The sequence below is a fragment of the Podarcis gaigeae genome (genome assembly GCF_964106915.1).
Source record: "Podarcis gaigeae genome assembly, chromosome: 7".
NCBI classification, from domain to species: Eukaryota; Metazoa; Chordata; class Lepidosauria; order Squamata; family Lacertidae; genus Podarcis; species Podarcis gaigeae.
The window spans coordinates 80,205,453-80,225,644 of NC_139683.1; the positions used below are offsets into that span (position 1 = coordinate 80,205,453).

At 41.9% G+C, this 20,192-nt stretch overlaps 1 protein-coding gene across 2 annotated transcripts in view; it reads left to right on the forward strand.

Annotated features, from left to right (window-relative positions):
- The window catches only part of TMEFF1 (transmembrane protein with EGF like and two follistatin like domains 1), a gene marked incomplete at its 5' end in the record, with an annotated part of 73,767 nt that overhangs the window by 16,781 nt on the left and 36,794 nt on the right, over nt 1-20,192 (forward strand). For both annotated transcript variants that reach the window (XM_083749722.1, XM_083749721.1), the window contains 2 exons: nt 17,921-18,030; nt 19,381-19,510. In XM_083749722.1, the coding sequence (XP_083605848.1) occupies nt 17,921-18,030; nt 19,381-19,510 (240 nt within the window). The remainder of the gene's footprint in view (nt 1-17,920; nt 18,031-19,380; nt 19,511-20,192) is intronic.

Consider the following 20,192-nt stretch of genomic DNA (forward strand, 5'->3'; position numbering starts at 1 on the left):
ATGATGCCATCAGTTATGAACCCAGTGCTAAACATGTTTTCAGTGGGACCTGCTTCTGAAATTCCTAGTAAATTTGCCATAGCCTCACAGGCTTCATCTGACCAAATAATACTTTATATATCAGTTTTGTATGAGCTTGTCCAAACTAAGCATTAAGTAAATTCAGCTTCTGTCATTTTTTTATTGGCAGAAATATAAAGAAAAAAAGAAGTGTTTTTCGTTTATCAGTTTCAGATCCCTCCTGTAGAATAAGGTTCTCTTGGTCTTGTATCAGTCTGTTTGTGTGAACGGACTTACCATTTGGCTAATGAAATACTTTTACAGATTCAGAGCTCTGGTTACATGAGAAACTCCTTAAACAAAATGAGTTAACAGAAGAATAAACCAGATTGTAAAACTATACAAAGCAATAAAAATAAAATAAAATAAAAGCATGTTACGCCTCTAGCATGCTTGTCAGGAAACCTAGGGTGCATTCACAGTTAGTGTCTTCAAACAGGAATATGTACTCCAGCAGTAAATTCAGTGCTAAGCTGATTCCAAGTTGGGTAGCTGTATTTTCATCTGTTGCAGCAGAAAAACAAAGCATACTATTGCACCTTAAAGACCAACAAATTTATTGTGGCATAAGCTTTCATAAGACTACAACCGTCAGAAGCATGAAGTGTTATTCTCAGCTTGGGAGGGGGCACAAAGCACAGGGGCACAAAGAGGAAAATAAAAACAGTGAGGGTAGATGGCTAGGAAATGCTAAAAGTCCATATTATCTCTGATGTTTTCATGCAAAGATCCGAAGTATATGATATAAGAATGGCGACCCATTCAAAAGAGCAACAATTGTAATGCAGTATGCCTTCCTGAATTCTAAGATCCTTCTTGGAGGTCCTGCTCTCCACATGAAGTGAGGCGGGTGGCTGCCAAAGAGAGGGCTTCTCAGTACTGGCACCTCAGCCATGGAACATCCTCTCCAGATGTGGATGGACCTTCATGGTCCATGTCTCCATGGACCTTCTCCATGATCCTTTCAGCAACAGTTGGACTTTTAAAAATTCACCCATGCTTCTAAATTGTGTTTTAATTCTGGTTTGTAAAGTATTGAATGTTCCCTGTATGCAAGGAAGTTTCTTTTCTTTTGCTGGCCTAAAAAAAGAAAATTATTGTATGCTGTGTTTTTAATACTTTCTTGTAAGCCACCAAGGACATGTTTATTAAGGGGCAGCTATATAAATCTAATTAAGAGTAATGGTGGTGATAAATATTTCTACCAACCATGCTATGCTCATTTAACACCCAGCACAGAATAAAAAATTATGATGAACCCATGCCCCTGATTAAGAACTAAATGCATGGAAAAAAATATTTCTGAAGAATGGTAGTTTTACGATCTCATGTGAAAGAAGTATTGTTACCCTGAGATCAGCAGCTGAGTATCCTAGGAGACCAAAATGTTCTCTTGGGGGGATTTTCATTTTTGCTGGGTTTTTGGGTCAGATTCATGTCCACTCCTTTTGTGCAGACTTTTTTTGTCCTATGCAGACAGCGGAAGGGCATTGTTAAGGGATTGAAAGATGACCAGGTGAATGAGCCCATGGCGCTTGGCTTGGCTTGGCCTCCCCCCACCTGGGGGGCCTGGGAATAGTCCTGGGGGCCAGATAGAGAGGCCTTCTGTTCCTGGCATATTTTAGTTGGAAAATGGGCAAGATGATGATGATGATGATGTTTCTAAGGAGATTCTTGAAGCTGGCTTTCCTCTTTTTAACCATGATAAGTGGTTGACTTTACAGATTATTTTATGCGCAAACAGAAAAGATTTTGTGTGCCTTATTAAGTGCCTGAGATGTTGTGACATGTAACACTGTGTACCTCTTTGATCGGGATTCCTGTCAGCACTGCTGCAAAGAGTAAAAGACAGCAGTTATGGCGGAAAGGGTTGTGTTTGTGGTTTGGCGGGGGGGGGGCTGAGGAGAGACTCCATTTGAACCCAACTAAGAAGTTTATACACCCATGTATGTTTTGTCATTTGAAGACTCATAGTCACTGCAGAAAAAACTTACCGTATATTTCGTCCTATAGGGTGCACCGGCCCATAGGACGCACCTCGGGTTTTTTTTGGGGGGGGGGAATGAATAAAAATAATTATTCCCCCCCCCCAGCCATGGCTGCAGCCCCAAGCCTTGCGCACACCTGCCCGAAGCACGGGGCGCCCTCCATGTTTTGGGCTTGTGGACACCCGCCTGAAGCAGGGGGCGCCCTCTGGAGGGCTCCCCCTGCTTCGGGCAGCAGGCTGCTGCCCGCAAGCCTTGTGAGCCAGCGGGAACTCCCGCCGGGCTTGCAAGGCTTGCGGATAGCTTCCTGAAGCCTGGAGAGCGAGAGGGGTCGGTGCGCACCGACGCCTCTCACTCTCCAGGCTTCAGCGAAAGCCTGCATTCGCCCCATAGGACGCGCACACATTTCCCTTTCATTTTTTTTTGGGGGGGGAGTGCGTCCTATGGGGCGAAAAATACAGTAATTGAAACAGAAGTGATGTGAGGTGGTTCAGTCCTGGGCTTATTCCCACATGCAAGTCACCACTTGATAGTAGGGTCATCAGGTGACAAGTGTGCATGTGTGAACCAGACTTAACTCTGGTTAGCATAATCATTTTTCAGAAATTTAGATTGGGCTCAGGTGTATAAATGAAACAGTTTGCTCAAATCGTAACCTTTTTGGGTGCCCTAGGCTGTCTTCAGAACCTACAAAATCTCATGCCGGCTAATGTGATGACTTGCATGTAATCTGAGGGAGAAATCAAGAATGATGTTAATATTTTTCATCTTAAGGATGTCAGGTGGAATAACTCTACTCCGTGCCTGAAAGTTATTTCCCCTAATATATGCATTTTTGTAAATACTGGAGGAACTGCATAACAAAATTTGGTTAAGTGTGGATTTAAATGGATAGCTCTGTCTTCAGTTTGCATATTATTTTGGAAAGTGCAAATCTGACAGAGTCACCTTTAAATGTGAACTGAACTTAATTTTAAATGGAGTATAGCATTGGTGCCCAAATCCCTACATTTAATCAAGCAAAAGTAAAGCATTTTGTTTTTAAAAATCTCAAGCACACTCAAAACATCAACAGGTCCTCTGGTTTAAAGGAGAACAAAACATAGCTCAGTCAGTAGAGCATGAGATTCTTAATCTCAGGGTTTGAGCCCTATGTTGGAGAAAAGATTCCTGCATTTCAGGGGGTTGGACTAGATTACCCTTGTCGTCCCTTCCAACTCTACCATTCTAGGATTCTGTGTATTTGTGAACAAGCAGTCTGGTTTGATGCCGAGAGATACTTGTGCCATTTATCCATTTAGACATGGATTGCTTGTGTTTTATTACCACTATTCAGAGCCTTTGTGATGCAAGAAAAGTCTGTATTGTTTCTCAATACTATATTTGGAACCTGTTCTTTGGGCTGGTCACTGTGTGTTTATTGCAGAGGAGCAGTAGGAACTTGCAAGCAGGTCATGTCAATGTATAAAAGCCCAAGAGACACAGGGGGATTTTTCAGGGAGATACTTACCATGTCATGAAGTGAGGCAGAAGAAAGGCTTGTGAAAAGATTTACTTTCTGAGGTTTTCCATCACTGCTACATAGAGTTACTGCTGTATAGAAGACATAAATTCTACATTAAAATATTGAGGGAGCTATCCAGATAAATTAGTCTTGTTCTAAATAACACCATTTGTATCCATATGATATAAAGCAGTGACAAACTGGCCTTTATTTAGATATTATAGATGAATAAACCTGTCAGGAGAATAACTTAATTACATATGCCTCCCATGTATACAGAAGTTATAATTTAGTACTTTCGGGTAATTGGAATACAATGTAGAAGAAGCACATTGTGTTTTGAATTACCATTTTAATATTCTTTTTAGAGATTGAACACTATTGTTCAAAAGGTTTTGTTCTCTTTTATTCTCTATTCATCTTGACTTGAATGGGCGGGGGGAAACAGGGTTAGTTACATAAGATGGAAAGTTTGTTACCTTTTTCAGCGAAAAGAACAGCTCCGTCACTGGGATATGTAGCAGACAGAATTTAAAATTGGATTTTTGTATCCATTTTCCTCATAGACATGTCTGTATTATTAAGCAGCAGAGTTTCCAGACTGACCGCTTTTAAGTTGTCACACAAACTTTATTCTTCGTCTTCGTAAAAATCTGTTCATTTGTTGGTCTAAGGCCTGTTCGCATGTATGGCATAGAATGGGGTCTGGAGGCACCAGAGACTTGTGAGACTGCTGTTTGCGGATGGAACTGGGGGTAGTTGAGCTGAGATCCTATCTTCACAGCTAGAGAATCCTCTTGGGCCTGAAAATCAGGGGACACCAGTGAGTAAAACCCCCAGATTGGTAATTGCTGCTCCGTCTGGGCAGTGTGTTGAGGGAAGCCACCACGCTATCCTCATCCCCTGCAAGACTACTTGACTGCTTATCTGCCATGGGAGTCCCAACCTGCCTTCCATCTTGGTGTGGCTGGTCATCTGCCCACCTGCCTGATACTTGCCAGCCCTAGGGTGCCTAATAGAACCTTCAGTTACTCCATATTCAGTGTGACATGCAAATCGTTCTTCTCTGTAGGGAAATCTGTGGAGAAAGAGTGATGTGCCTTTAGAATTTCCACCGAAGTTTACACGGATTAGGAAAAGATTTGAGCCAGGAGTGGGGAACCTTTCTCAGTCCAGAGGCAGCATTCCTTTATAGGCAACCTTCTGGAGACTTCATGCAGGTGATGACTAGGAGCCTAGGCAAAGATGGAAGGAGCAAGAGATGTGGGTCTTCCTGTTGTTTGGTAGGTTACATTCTAGCCACACATAAATTGGAGGTTTCTATCTTTCTATGGACTCAGGCAAGCAAGATGCATTATCACAGTTAAGCAATCCAGTAAGGTAAACACACTTAAGAACAACACAGCTCAGGACTCGTGAAGGATGTGGTCTGGGGACAGTGGGAGACACCTGAGGGACAAATAGAGAGGCTTGGAAGGACATATCTATTGCCTCCAAATGTCCTCCCAACATGCAGAATCAAAGGTTTGGATTGCTCTGTTGGCTTCCTTTAAGAAAACAGAAACAGTAGGTTTATAAAGCAAAAACTGAAAACGTTTTTAATTAGCAAATAAATACTGCTTCTGTCCTTTGACTCCCTTGTTATACCTCAATTCTATAATTTTTGCTTGCCATTTTATTTAGCTTTGGTCCTAAAAAAATGCAACAATTTGTGTTCACCTGGTGCTTCAGCACACTCAAAAAGTGCTGTCTGATGTATATCTATTCTATGAGTTCAGTGGGGCTTCCTCCCAGCTTTGTGGATATAGGATTGGAGCCAAAATGCTTAGCACATATTATCTTGTAATTCATGCCAGTCCTGCATGGTTGGGCAATACCATTATCCCAAACCCCCAATAGTAGTGGTGGTGTGGGAAGCTGAGGAAAACAGATTTTTTCTAAAGCCATCTAATGAATTATGCCAGAAGAAAGATGCAGACAGGGCCTTTCTGATTCATAGTTCAGTCTGCTAATCTAGTCACTACTCTTCTTCCAGCTCATATGTGAAACGTCTGCATAATGGGAACCTGTATACCTCCACAATTCACCATTCACAGAAAGAGAGGCTCATGGCTCCCTTGATGCAAAAAAATGCACTTTAAGCTGTAAGAGCATCTTTATAAATGCCACTGTGCCCATCTGCAGGTTTATCTCTCCTACCCTCCCCCTATGGCTTTCAAGCTTTTCCAGTGCCATTTCTGTCCTTCATCAATTTCCATGTAGCTTTTTTTTTTACCTCTTCAGGAGGTAAATGTCTTTGCCAGTCAATGAGAATATGCTACTTAGCTAATGCTCTTGAAGCGTTACACGTGGGAGACAGCTGAACAAGTAATAATGGCAACGCATCAGACCAGAAGAGAGAGCAAGACCGATGAGCAGGAATAAAGTGAGACTCTGATAATAAGAAAAGGCAGAGAGCTGGTATCGTCGTGAGGGAAGGAGCTGAATATGAAAAGATGCCTCTTGAAAGCCACTTTGAGTTTCTTAAGTTCTAGTTTCTGGCTTGGGCACCCATTGCTTTAATTAGGGGACGTTCAGAGGACTGACAGTTCCTCTCTCTTGCAGAGCATACTCCATTAGCAGCAGGAAGAATTTCTCCCTCTCTGATAACACAAGAATGGGAAAGCCATTCGATGAGGCTGATTGGGAATCGGTTCAGTACAGGCAACAGGAAGTACTTCATCACGCAATGCGCAATGCACTCGTAGAATTCACCACTTAAAGATGTGTGGTGATGGCCGCTTTGAATAAGGGACTTTCCACTGATTTGTTGAGACCTCTCATATTCTTCTTGAGGGAGTTTCTCTCCCTCCCCTGATTTTATTTTACTGCTTCCAGAGATTTTGCCAGTCTCATTTGCATGTCTTCTAGATCACTGGAAATCATAAAGGCCAGCAGGTATTACTCCTATCCGCACTATGAATAAATGCTCCAGGATTTTTGCGTCCGATTGCCATTTGAGTGACTAGAGTGGGGCTATAGTTAGCACCTATACTGGACACAACCTAGGTAAGGGTGCAAAAAGTGAGCATCAAGTAATAGCTGTCAGAATGAAGCCAACTTGTGTAACGCTTGCTTTTGATACAGAATAGTAGATGAAAAGTTGTTTTTTAAGAGATAATATTTGTAACAATAGCAGGACAAATGTAGGCTTGTATCTAAAGCTGCCCTTGTACAAGTGAAATGGACTTCCCCTCTCCTCTCCTCTCCACTGTAGATACTTCCCTGTGCTCCATTACATGAGTGGAGCATCCATCCATAAACACCAAACACTATTCAAACCAGTGCAGGATCATCTTGTACACTGAAAATAACAAAACATTACTACATGCAAGGCATATTGATTCATGTACCCTTAGGGAAACCACTTATTGAGGCTTGTACCCAGAAACCAAATACCGTAGATGACTGATTATTACTTATTGGCAAAAATATGGATTGCAGAGGATTCTGATCAGTGCCACCTCTATTTATAGGTTCAATAAAGCTATTCCAAGTTGCATTGCTGCTTTGAGGCTTAGTAGGGACAGCAGATTAGGCCAAGGGATAGTCCTCTGCCAATAGATACATGGATATGTGTCTACTCAGATGCAATTCCTGTTGAGGTCAGTGGCGTTTACTCCCGGGTACATTGGTACGTATAGGATCACAGCCTAAAGTACACTGATACTGCTGTTGTAGGAGGAGAAAGCTTGAGTTAAAACATTAGGTTATAGCCAGCTGTCTTTCTGCACAGCAGCTTCAGAGGAGAAGCCTCAGCAATGAAAACTTGCAAGCTTCATCAACAGTTCATAAGCCATTCTTAACTCGTGCCAGCTCTTATGTGCGTGGAATTGAGAGGCTGCCTCTGGCATTGAAGTGACTGGTTACGGCACTGCAGACAGATGAGATACATTATAGCGCAAAAGTGCCTGGAGACAGCTATCCAGAGGGCATCAGTCTCTTAGGATGAAGTTCCGATGGCTGGGCGGGAGACTTGAGTAGAGTCGGGACAGTTGTTGAAGCCTCCGGCAGATAGGCAGAGTTGTTGATTATTAAGTACACACACACCCCAATTTTGCATGCTCCAGTTAGAGAGACTGCCAAGAAATTTGCAAAGAGTGATAAATACTGTAGAAACTTCTATTTTATTTTTAAAAGAAACCTAAGAATTTTCATATATAGTTTAACTTCCATTTGATGCTTTGCTTGTTTTTTCAGAAGAGAAAGAAATGGCCAGCTTTGTGAGAAGTAGTTCAGTGCAGAAGTGTTTGTGTATGTGGGTCTATTTCTGCAGGAAATAACAAGCTCTGAGCAATACAACTCTGAACTGAATTAAGGTACTGGAACATTTGCTAATCCAAGTACATTAGGACATAACAGGAGCCCAGAGGTGTCATTTTTGTTAGTATTCAAAGCATCTTTCAGTAGTACTGATGTTGCTTTTTACAGGCATATTAAGACCCGTGAAAGAGACTTGAAGCTGAGAGGCCAGAATTTTGCTTAAAGTTGGCTGGATAAAGGTGATGTTGGAGAATGTGCCTTTCTTAAAACCCTTTTATCCATCTGATGTTATGATACTGATCTTGTGGAGAGCTCAGGAGAGACACCTCATCCAGTGGGAGAGCTTTGCTAGACACGACAGAGGTAGCCCAGAATGTTTTGCCAGAGGTAGCCCAAGAAAACTGAAATCTCATCCAAAGGTCCTAAGAAAGGGCAATGAACTCCCTCAAAAGATGGTGGACTCTGCTTTCTTGAAGGTTTTGAAGCAGACATCAGATGGCCACCTGTCACAGATGCATTATTTGAGATTCGTGCATTGCAGGGGGTTGGACTAGATGACCCTCAGGGCCCCTTGCAACTCTACAATACTATGATTCTGTGAAATATATAATAATCTACATTGGAAAGTCGGTTGTTGTTTTTTTAAAAAAATAATATTTATTAAGGTTTTGAAAGGTTACAAAATTAAAAAAGAAAAGAAGAAAAAAGAGCAAAAACACAGATATATAAAAACAATTAAGAAGAAAAAAAAATCAATCCTCCCATAACTTATCTTTCATTTGCTTGTTTCCTTGACCTCCTCACACCTCCCTTTTTTGTATTCTATTTCAATTAGCTATTTCAGCAAATCCTTTCCATCTTTGTTTTTATCCTAATAATTTATCTTAATATAATGTAACTTTACATTCTCACCACGTAACAATCTAATTTTACTTAATCTTTTATAACATTTCTGCTAAAACCACGTAACTTCATTCCAACATCCTTCTAGCATTCCTTAATTTTACAATGTTTCTGTAAATAAACTTTAAATTTCTTCCAATCTTCTTCCACCGACTCTTCTCCCTGGTCTCGGATTCTGCCAGTCATTTCCTGGAAAGCCAGTTGCAGGCCTTTTGTTTCGCTCTGTTAGGGTGGCAAACTATGACCAAAAGAAGCAGAACCTGCAGCAACTGTGCCCTCCAAATGTTGTGGACTTAAACTCCCATGAGCGCAAGCCAGCAGGTGCTCTTAGGAGTAGTAGTCCCAAACATATGGAAGGCACCAGGTTGGGAAAGAATGACTTTCAGCATAGAAAATATGCATATTTTGCAAATTCTTTTTTATTATTTACGTCTTACATAATGTAATCATGTTTCCTTTTCAAAGAAAAATCTAACCTGGGTTTTTCCCTGTTAGCATGACTGTCGATGGTGTTCTAGAAGAAGAAAGAAAGAGGTTGAGGGAAGGAAAACTCCTTGGTGATTTCCAGGGTTTTGGACCATAGTAAAATTGGGAAGAAGATTGTGGGTGTGTGGATAATATTTGGTCATTGAAGGTTCCATAGTCTTATAAGGAGGAAGTTAAAATGGCATGGCCAGAGACTTTTAACAAGAAAATCCTTCTTTTCCCTCTGGTGCTGTTGACCCATAGTACAAGGAGGATTTTTTAAAAATTTTATTTTTGGTCTGTGGGGAGGTAATAGAGCAGTGCATTAGAAGGGCTTGAGATCTAGCAGCTTGAGACGTCTACCTGCATGGAATTTTCCTCATCAGGTAGAACAGGGGGTGTTTTGCCACAACCTCATGAACATTGTCATGGTAAGGGCAGTCATTTCAACTTATCCACTATGGTGGTAAACGGAGCTGGGGATCTAGAAATCATCTTCCACTACCCTTAACAGGGCTTTAGCTAGTAAAGTCAATGATGAACTGAAGGTGAAGGTCTGCTACCCTGGGTACTAGTTTACTGCTTCCGCTACCTCCCACACGGTGGCCATAGCCCAGTAACCAGTTAGCAGATACAGTGGTACCTTGGTTTACAACCTTAATCTGTTCCGGAGGTCCGGTTGTAAACCAAAACAGGTTGTAACCCAAGGCACGCTTTCGCCAGTGGGGCCTCCAAAAAATAATAATGGTTTTAATAATAAAAAATGGGTTGTAATCCCAAAAAAGGGACACGTACTTCCTGGTGTGACATGGTTGTAATCCAAAACAGTTGCAAACCAAGGCACCACTGTACTTCACACACCTTTGCTACCAATGGGCTAGGAATGACCCTGGATCCTGTACTTCAGCATGGCATGCTATAATTTCTGCACAGAGTCTGGAAATTCCAACAGGCTTAAGACTTGCTCATTAGCAAGTTAAGCATGCTTCTTCAATCCCATTAAAATCAAAGGAACCTTAAGTGCTTCAAGTACTGCTGATTTAGTGGGGCTTAGGGTCAAACTACACATTACAGTGAATGCTCAACAGCATCTTTTTTCTTTTCACTAAATTCAGATGTGGTTGGGGGAGTAGTTGGGACCACAGCATGCAGGGAGGAGAGGTTTGCCCCTCCCATCCACACCCACCCTGCAAGGCAAAGGTTCCCATTGGCACTATCAAGAACTTTACTCCTAAGCATCATAGCTGTGTGGCAGTGGGGTATTTTCATTCCAATTGTAGCTGGAGAGGAGAGGAAGGAGCTTCCTCTCCCTATAGACTGTACTGACTATGACTCTTCCCTCCCCAAAACAAAGATGTAGCTGTCCATTATACATATAGCATAATATGGAGTTTGGTCCTTTAAGAATGCTTAACTTCTTTCAGATTTAGCTTTCAGTTTTTATCCTACCAGACCATTGCTAAGGTGGCTAATTCATTCTTTAAAAGAAGATTATTAGGATTAATAAGAAAATATGAATGCCATTTTCTCTGATTAAGAGGACGAAAATGATACAGTATTATGTTCCAAGATTTACTTTAGCAAAGATGATATTACTGGCTCTTAGCCAAAATACTTTCCCAAGATAAAAGTCGTCTTGGCTTTACTGGGAGCTACGTGCATGTATTTAAGAATATGAATTGAAGAGTGCAGAGTCTGACATTTATGCCTTGTATTTTCAGAGAAACATCAAGCCAAAATCAAGCCAAATTATTCCCTCTCCGCAGTAGTGAAGGGAATTAAATTGCCTTCCACAGTCTAAGTTGGCAAATGAAGCATTTAGATACGAGCATAAATGAAAAGGCACACCATTTTAAAAAGCATGTCGGAAACAACACATTTTGGTTGCACAGAAATAAGTGATCACACAGTGCATTTCTGGGAAGACATATTTTCCATGTCTTGAGATATTTTTACTCAGAGGCAATGAAGAAGGCAGTGGATATTGTATTCAACAACTTTTACACATTAAGTAGGTTTAAAGGGATGTACATTGGGCTTCCTTGCAAGTCTGCCCCCCCCCCCAAGTTTGGAAGCCAAGTGTTGACTTCACAGCTAGATATTAGAAATGGAGTCCCACTATGGTAGGGCAACAGTATCATATGCATATATCGACACAGATATTGTCTGTTAAAGTTTGACTCAGGTTCTAATCCTATATCCACAAGTGGGAGTAAACTCTCTAATTTAGTGGGGCTTATTTCTGGATAGGAACGTGCTGGATTGTATTCATAGAGTCTAATCAAATTGAGGAACCTATGAAATCCCTTTTTTAAAAAATTCAGCCTTCAATTCTACAGATTTTTACAGGTGTTTTTTTCTTTTTTAGAAATAGTCATTCCTCTCCCATAAACATATGTTTCATAGAAGCTCAAATATTAAAACAAATTTACATAAATCAGAAAAGAAAACAAACATTTTCATCAAAATGTTCTGCTTTTTGTATTTTTACTGTTGCTACGATAATTGCTTTTGTTTCTGATGTTTTTAATCTATTTTATATTTTATGGTTCTCTTTTGTGGGCTATCTTAAAAATCTAGATTAATAATAAAAAAATTCAAAAATACGATTTTTGGCTAATAAGATACCAATTTTAATTTTCTGTTCAATGTATTTTACTAGAGAATTGAAGGAAGAATGGCTAATTTTTCAAGAAAGAGTCTAGTAGCACTTTAATGATTATGCATTTATCCAACAAAGTTCTACTCCATGTAGACCCAATGAAATTAATGGACCTAAGTTAGACATGTCTATTCTTTTTATTAAATTTTTATTAAAGATTTTCTTTGGTTGCAAAGGTACGTGCTTTGTCTCTTTTTTCAGGTCATAGTCTTTTCTACAAATCAGTTACATTTGATGTGAGACTTCAGTGTTTGATGCAGTATAGGGTTGGGGAGAAAGAGAGGGGGTGGGTTGGTAAAACTTAGATTCTTTGACTTAGTGTATGTGTGGGGGTTTAGTGTCAGTGTCAGTGTCATTTGGGTAGGTTCTTTTTCTGTTCATTTATTATTTTTTCTTGGCAGTGAGAGAAGTTGAGTGGAGCAAGCCAGGGCATGGTTGGTTGCCTTTATTTGACTGCAGTGATAGTTGTTTACGTGTGTTTGGGATGGAGGGAAGAGAGAGATGGTTGGGTCAAGTTAGCCATATTGATTCGTATGCTTTCAGTGAATTCTTGTTGTTGGCCTGTTGGGCTACGTATGTAATAAAGGTTAGCAATAATGGGGTGAAGGCATTCTCTTTTATTTGTCCCAGTGTCTGTTTCAGTCTGTTGGTTAGGTTTTCCAGTAAGGCTGTTTCCCATATGGTTTGGTACCAGTTCACTCCTGACAGGTCGCCCTCATTGCTTCTGGCTGCTGAGAGTAGGTGGGTTATAAGCTCTTCATAATATGAATGGGTGTTATCATTTTGGAAAATGTTCAATAGTTAAAAAAGGTAAAGGTAAAGGGACCCCTAACCATTAGGTCCAGTCGTGACCGACTCTGGGGTTGCGGTGCTCATCTCGCTTTATTGGCTGAGGGAGCAGGCATATAGCTTCCGGGTCATGTGGCCAACATGACTAAGCCGCTTGTGGCAAACCAGAGCAGCGCACGGAAACGCTGTGTACCTTCCCGCCGGAGCAGTACCTATTGATCTACTTGCACTTTGACGTGCTTTAGAACTGCTAGGTTGGCAGGAGCAGGGACCGAGCAATGGGAGCTCACCCCGTCGCGGGGATTTGAACCACCGACCTTCTGATCGGCAAGTCCTAGGCTCTGTGGTTTAACCCACAGTGCCACCTGCGTCCCTGTTCAATAGTTATGCATGTCCATTAATTAAAATGGGTCTATTCTGAATAAAACTAAAGCTGGTTAGCACCCTAAACCTCTTTTCGTGACGTAGCTACAATCCTATACACCCTGGGATAAGCTCCGTTGAAGTCCGCAGTGCTCCCTTCTCAATGTGTAGGTCTCGCCAGTAAAGCACATTTAAGTTTCAATGATGTGTCTTCTTTAGTCAGTTGTAATGCAACCTTTAGTTTTTAATTAGAAATGCAAACAGTATTACAGACTATTTAATCTGCTAGCCTGGGGAAGGAATCACATCAGTCGGTGAGAAGCACCTTGAGTTTTGTCTGTGACCATAAGAGCTGCAGACTCAAAGAGAGTCTGCTTGTTCCAACGGGTCAATATAAATATGTTAAATGAACAAGTATTATCCTACCGAGAGACTGGCTCAGCTTCCTCTGTCTCTAGGCCTAATCAGACTAATCTGACACAAAACCTGAAAGCTCCATTACAGTGGTACCTTGGGTTAAGAACTTAATTCATTCTGGAGGTCCGTTCTTAACCTGAAACTGTTCTTAACCTGAAGCACCACTTTAGCTAATGGGGCCTCCTGCTGTTGCCGTGCCGCCAGAGCACAATTTCTGTTCTCATCCTGAAGCAAAGTTCTTAACCCGAGGTAATATTTCTGGGTTAGCGGAGTCTGTAACCTGAAGGTTTGTAACCTGAAGCGTCTGTAACCTGAGGTACCACTGTATAAGCATAGTGAGCATTGAGTTGAAGCCTTGATGTTCTCTCTGTACTTGAGGGGCAGACATAATACTAGGGCTCTTGTAACTGCAGTTAAGGAAAGGGGAGCAGGCTACCTTGTTGACGCATTTTCTCTCTCCAGGAGTAATATATCCCTCTGTCTTACCTTAACCATGGCTAAGGGAGACGTCAGCATACCCTCCAACATTCTTCAGGTATAAATTTGGACATTTCTCACCCCTCCCCACAGACCCTCCTCGACCCGTTTCCCATTTTTGCTTCCCCTCCCCCCCAGCATTTCCACCACCACTACACCAACGGGGCACAGCACACATACCCTCTACGAAAAAAACCCACCTCTGAATCCTGGTTTTATTTTATTATTTGATAATTTCCAAAAGGAAAACACACACCAATAAATAAATTTTAGAAAGGGGCAAGTGGACACACAAAGCAGCCCCCACAAGACTCTTGCACCCCACTCCCTCTCCTTTATATGTCATTTCCTTTTCTTTTTTGTTCGACTTGTTTTCTTTTTACATGAGAAGCCAGCATGTTTGATGTACAGTGGTTTTGCTACATATTGTTAAAACATAATATTAATTAAAAACATTTTTTAAAGAGTTGTTTTTGGGGTGTGTACATGAACCAGACTTTTGAATTACCAGACTTTGGGGAAGCCATAATAGTCTTCATAGCCTTGAATTAGAGGACCTGAGAATCTCCATTCCTTAACTGCATTACATATCCATAACTACATATTATTGTGTCACTAGGGAAATGTGAGAGCATTGTTTTGTGATTGTGGTGTAAAACCAGGTCTTGACTTCCAAATAGTAGCCGTGCTTTCCTCTTTCTGTTTTTGCTTGGATATATTTTTGCCTCATATTTTATTTACTTTTGTGTGTGCGGTTGGCCTAGTTTTCCACTCATTGGAAAATTTCCCAGAACATGCTTTTTGCAAATCTTTGCTGAGGAACTGTCAAACTTTCTCATTGCAAAATGGAATTGACAGACTGGCTGTTTGCTGAGTTTTTGGAATAAAGATGTCAAGCTCTGACACCTTGCTAATCAGATGTCCTTCCCTGGTTATCAGTTTTTAGGGTAAAAATGTGAACTAACAATCTGTTTGTGAACACAAAGTAACATTTTCTCTCCGGGTTGTGTACCCGGGGTGACAACACTGGTTTTTACTGAACACTGGGATGGCAGTCAGGAGGTAAGGCAAGGTGATACGAAAGCAGCTCCGTCTCTGTTTGAGCAACTCATTGTTCAGACAGAGGAGCTGGGGCAGAATCAGCACTTTCATTGGACTGGATGCCCTGTGTGCCTGTTCTGTTTCAGTAGCCACCTGCCATGTTGGTTCTGAAGTACAAGAGATTGGGGTAGTGCCTTCCTCTGGCATGTTACCATGTTTGGCACCAAGAGTAAGGCTGCTCCTACAGAGGTCGAGGTCAGATTCTGATAGGCAACATAAATATAAGTTTGGACAAAGCGAAGTCTTCATCAGCAAGCTCTGGACTCAGCAGGTGGAGCATAATAATACTGTTGCTCAGGATTTTGGAAATATCACTGGTTTAAGGATCCTCACCCAGTAGCAAGGGAGGCTGTTGTTTCAGCAGGGTGCAAGGATGAGGTGGCAGCAAATGGTAGTTTTGTTTCAACTGAGCTGTTGGCGTGGGCTATACTATCCCACCTCTGGAGCAAAAGAAAGAGGTTTTCATCCCTCTCCCAAGACTACAGTGTCCAGTGTTGTTTCAGAGAGCTGAGCTAAGAGCAGACCCCAACAAAGACAGCGCAACTCATTTCTGTGCGCCAAAATGTGACTTCCAAGCCATGTTCAGAGGGAGGTCAGGTTCCCTTTTTCCTGTTAGGTGTGGAGTAAGGCTGCTGCTCTTCGTGAAAGCGAATTAGATACGAACCTGCTGCAACCAGGAGCAGTAGCGGCATGTCTTAAACCACTCAGGGGCTGCACTTTATTAATCTCTGAGGAAGATTTTGCCGGGTTCTGCTTTACATACATTTCAAAAGGACCCTGGAGTAGTCTTTGAGGGATTAGCTTGTTAAATTTATCCTTTTTCTTCTTCCTTGTAAATGGAGGCCTTTCCTGCAGAAAGGCAGTTCATGGTAGCCTAATTTTCTGCATTTAAAACACCAGCAGTCACATCATTAGGTATGAGGACTTCTCAGTGCCTTTCCCTTTGCCTTGTTCTTCCATGGCATCTTCCTTCAAGGCATTTAGGTTCCCTCCCTCTCCCCTCCCTGTACCTTATTAGTAGCAGCTCAAGCACACTTTGAGACAGTGATACTAATTCCCCATCATCTGGTCAGGCTAAAATCTGGCTATCAAATATGTAACTTACCTGCTGGTATAGCTCCCATTGTTAAAGCAACACTGCATCTTACTTATTTTAAATACTTTTATGCCACCCTTCATTGAAGGTCCCAAGGCAGGTCATGGCAATGTAAAGCAAATTCAATAAAATTAACATCAAAACAAGAATACAACAAGATTGGAAAAACGAGAAGCTGAAAGAACCAAAACTGGGAACCTGCAAAGCTTCATTCCCAGCTGCTCTCCCCACCCCTGGGTTTTCCAGATAAGTGTTTGTCACACTATAGGCGTGTTTGCTTGGCTAAGTGGTGGGTAGCTGCTCTTACGCTGGCTGATAGATGAGACCCGAGTGCTCTTTCCCCCTTGACTTTTGCAGTCCAGAGCAACTGACAGTTGAAGCAGAGTGTTCGCCATTATTGATATTTTCTCTTTGAGAAAGAGGGTTTTCCAGATGGTTTGAGGGTCAGAGGGGGAAGTGCATTGGCAACTGACAGGCAACCGTTGTGTTTGAATGTTTTATACATGCAACTTGTGCGTAACATTTCAAATCCTAACAGGCGCTGTCTGCCTCTGTAAGATACGTCTCTGGTTCTCATTAGCCACAGTATTTGGCAGCTTGTCAATTTTTAATGTTTTTATCCTTCAAGTATTCCTTTGAAATGGGGAGACCTATTATCTTGCTTGTATAGGCATGGAACTGAATGGCAGCACATATTCCCGGCCTTCTCTCTTTCTACTTTCCTGCAGCAAGAAATGCACCTGCTTCTTAAAAGTTACCACCCAGCTTACTTTCCCACCCTGCTTCAATGCTTCTGCTAGCCAATGAACAAACGGAACTGAAGTTCATAAGAAGGTGTCTTATTCCAAGTCAGACCGCAGGTCCATCTAGCTCAGGGGTCGGCAACCTAAGGCCCATGGACTGGTAGCAGCCCACAGGGCTCGTCTATCCGGCCCATGGCAACCCCTGCCGACCGCTCTTACCAGCGTGGCTCGGGGACCGACTTCCGGGTTGATGGCACATGTGCGCATGCGAACGGGCGTTCCTCAGACCCGGATGTGCGCCAGAAATAGTGTGCACGCATGCATGCGGGACGGAGAAGCGCCCGTGCACATGTGCGCATGCTATTTCTGGCACATGTCTGGGTCAGAGGAGCACTGGAAATAGCGTGTGCTCACGGGCGCTCCTCCGACCCAAAAGAGCATGCGTGCGGACATGCTCCGGCCCATCCTCTGATGGATGGAGCGTGGACTGGCCCATTGTCTGATAAGCTTGCAGACCCCTGATCTAGCTGCATATCTCTAGGGTTTCAGCCCTACTTTGAGATGCTCTGCCACTGAGCTAGGGCTCTTCGCTTTATGTGGGGGCAAAGAGCACATTATCAGGAAATTTGTGCAATAAATCCCCAAATGTATTTTTTTGTTACTTGGCTTAAATGAAAAGCAATATTGGGAAACAATTTCGAGCAAGGAATCAGGTGCGTAGCACTTCCCTGCCAGCCATTTTTCCATTTCAAATCCCCCCCCCCAAGTTGCTCTCCCCTCCCACAGGTTTCAGGTGCATATTTTAAAATTGTGCTTAAGCCTCCAGAATATGGGGATGGGAACAACTTGGAGCAGATTGGTTTTGAGCAGCAAAATGGCATGCAGGGGGAGAGTTAAGCACTTCCACCATCTATTCCTCTGATAAAAAGACAAGTTCCCAGGGCTGCTTTTTATTACAAGGGGTGGGGGGCTGTCAAGTGCCTTTTTGCACAACTGACTTTGCTTTTAAAAAGCATAACACATAATCTATTTAAATCTTCTTTCCTTTTTCAGAACTAAATGTAAAGGAATCGGATGTGAGAGTATGTGATGAATCATCGTGTAAATATGGGGGTGTTTGTAAGGAAGAAGGAGATAGTTTGACGTGTGCATGCCAATTTCTGGTAAGGAATTTTCACCTTTGTTATCTAATATGATCAAAAATAATGAAATCCTCTGAAAAACTGTGTCAGTTTGAGAAGAGAGCTTTACAGTCATGTACCCATTTGTATGATCTGGGACTCAGCTAGTTTTTTAAAGAAAAAGAGTTTTATATTTGTTGTATATGCGATATAACACTGTTACACCAGATGGCGCTGTGAAGCCCCGTCTTTCACTACCGGATTTCCCTGTATGAGTTTACAACACGCTTAACTGAAACGCTTCTTTGATGTGTCTAGATCCAGCCCTGGTGTAGCCTGTTCTTCAGAGGCTGAATAGAGCAGTTAATGTGGAAAATGTGCACATAATCTGCCCATGAAGAGGGAATTGTACACATTTCCTGATCAAATATATAAAACCTCCAAGAGGCCCCAAAGAATGTGCGTATTTCAACACCATTGTATACATCCAGTAGTGAATTGAGCACAACAGAAGGCGAGAGGCGGGGATGCACGGACTTAATTTTGGCCTTGCACATGGTACTGCTGAAATTTGAAAGACCAAAGTCCATCCCTGCTTTGGGCCACAGTGCCAAGAAATATTCTTCATTCCATTAACATCTGGAGAGAAGAAAATACTCTGTGTTCAGGTTTTCATTATCTCTTTAAGAAACGATGCATCTGTAATATTTTGCCCATTTTAAATTCCCTCTTTTGAAATGTGTGGTTGGCAGGGTCCTTTGTTGTTTAATAATAATACTTTCCTTTCTTGAGGGTCTTATTTGTTCACTTTTACTGTTGTATTATTATTAAACAACCGCTACAGTTTAATTGGGGAATAAGAGTAATTAAGTGTGGAAACAAAGCAAAAAACTAAAATACGAAAATTCCAACAATAGCAAACTGCCGCTTGGTATCATATTTATGAACACATTCCATTAGGAAGGAAGAACTCTTTTGCGACTTGTAAACCACCAATGAACAGTATATTTAGATTTTATCTTTTTTAATTTTTGGCAACAGTGTGTTGTGGATAGGCACTTTAATATTAAACAAAAAACTTTCTGTACACTGTTGCCATTCTATTCAGTCCTGTGGCAGCCAAGCTGCAGCCTACAGCGAGTTTGGTATGCTTTCTTCATCCTGGGGACATGAAAATACCAATTTCTGCTTGTGCATTTCTGTCTTGCTTCTGTAGCTGCTGCTCATTGGGCTGCTGTGGTTTGTTTTTGCAGCTGAATGGAATGGGCCTCTGGAAAGAAGCCATGAGCCACGAAATCAAACTCTCCGATTGCACCGTTGCCACCCCAGCTGAATACCTATACACGGGGTTGTGTAAATAATTTCTTCTTGATTTTTTTCTCTCCCTTGCAGTGTCACACAAAATATATTCCTGTTTGTGGTTCAAATGGAGACACTTACCAAAATGAATGCTTTCTCAGAAGAGCTGCTTGCAAGCATCAGAAAGAGATAACAGTGGTGGCTAGAGGGCCTTGTTACTCAGGTGAGTAAACAGCAGTTAATGGGACAGCCTTTCTTATTTCATTTGTTGGGTGTTTCAGTGTTTTTCCTAGGACCAGGATTCACTGATCAAGGGCCCACTTCTGTCCTGAAATGTCCAGTCTGGACATGGTCCCTCGGTCTCTAGGGGCTAGAGGAACTAGATACAGTGGTGAAACACCTGTAATTTTCAACTGCATCTCAGCACTGGTCAGCTTGAAAGCAGGAGGTCACATAAAATGGCAGCCGTCAAGGGATGCTGAACTATTCCTCTGACTGCCATTGCCTTTGTTTAACCCTATTCTTAGATGTTTTCTTTCCCCAATCTTTCCCTAACTGTTCATTTCTACATTACAGTGGTACCTCGGGTTAAGTACTTAATTCGTTCCGGAGGTCCATTCTTAACCTGAAACTGTTCTTAACCTGAAGCACCACTTTAGCTAATGGGGCCTCCTGCTGCTGCCGTGCCGCCAGAGCACGATTTCTGTTCTCATCCTGAAGCAAAGTTCTTTACCTGAAGCACTATTTCTGGGTTAGTGGAGTTTGTAACCTGAAGGTATGTAAACTGAAGCGTATGTAACCTGAGGTACCACTGTACATTTGATCTGTCACATGACATGAAAGCCACTTCAGAAAACTGATAGAATATAGTGCATGTTTAACATGCACTGTCATGTTATTTTATT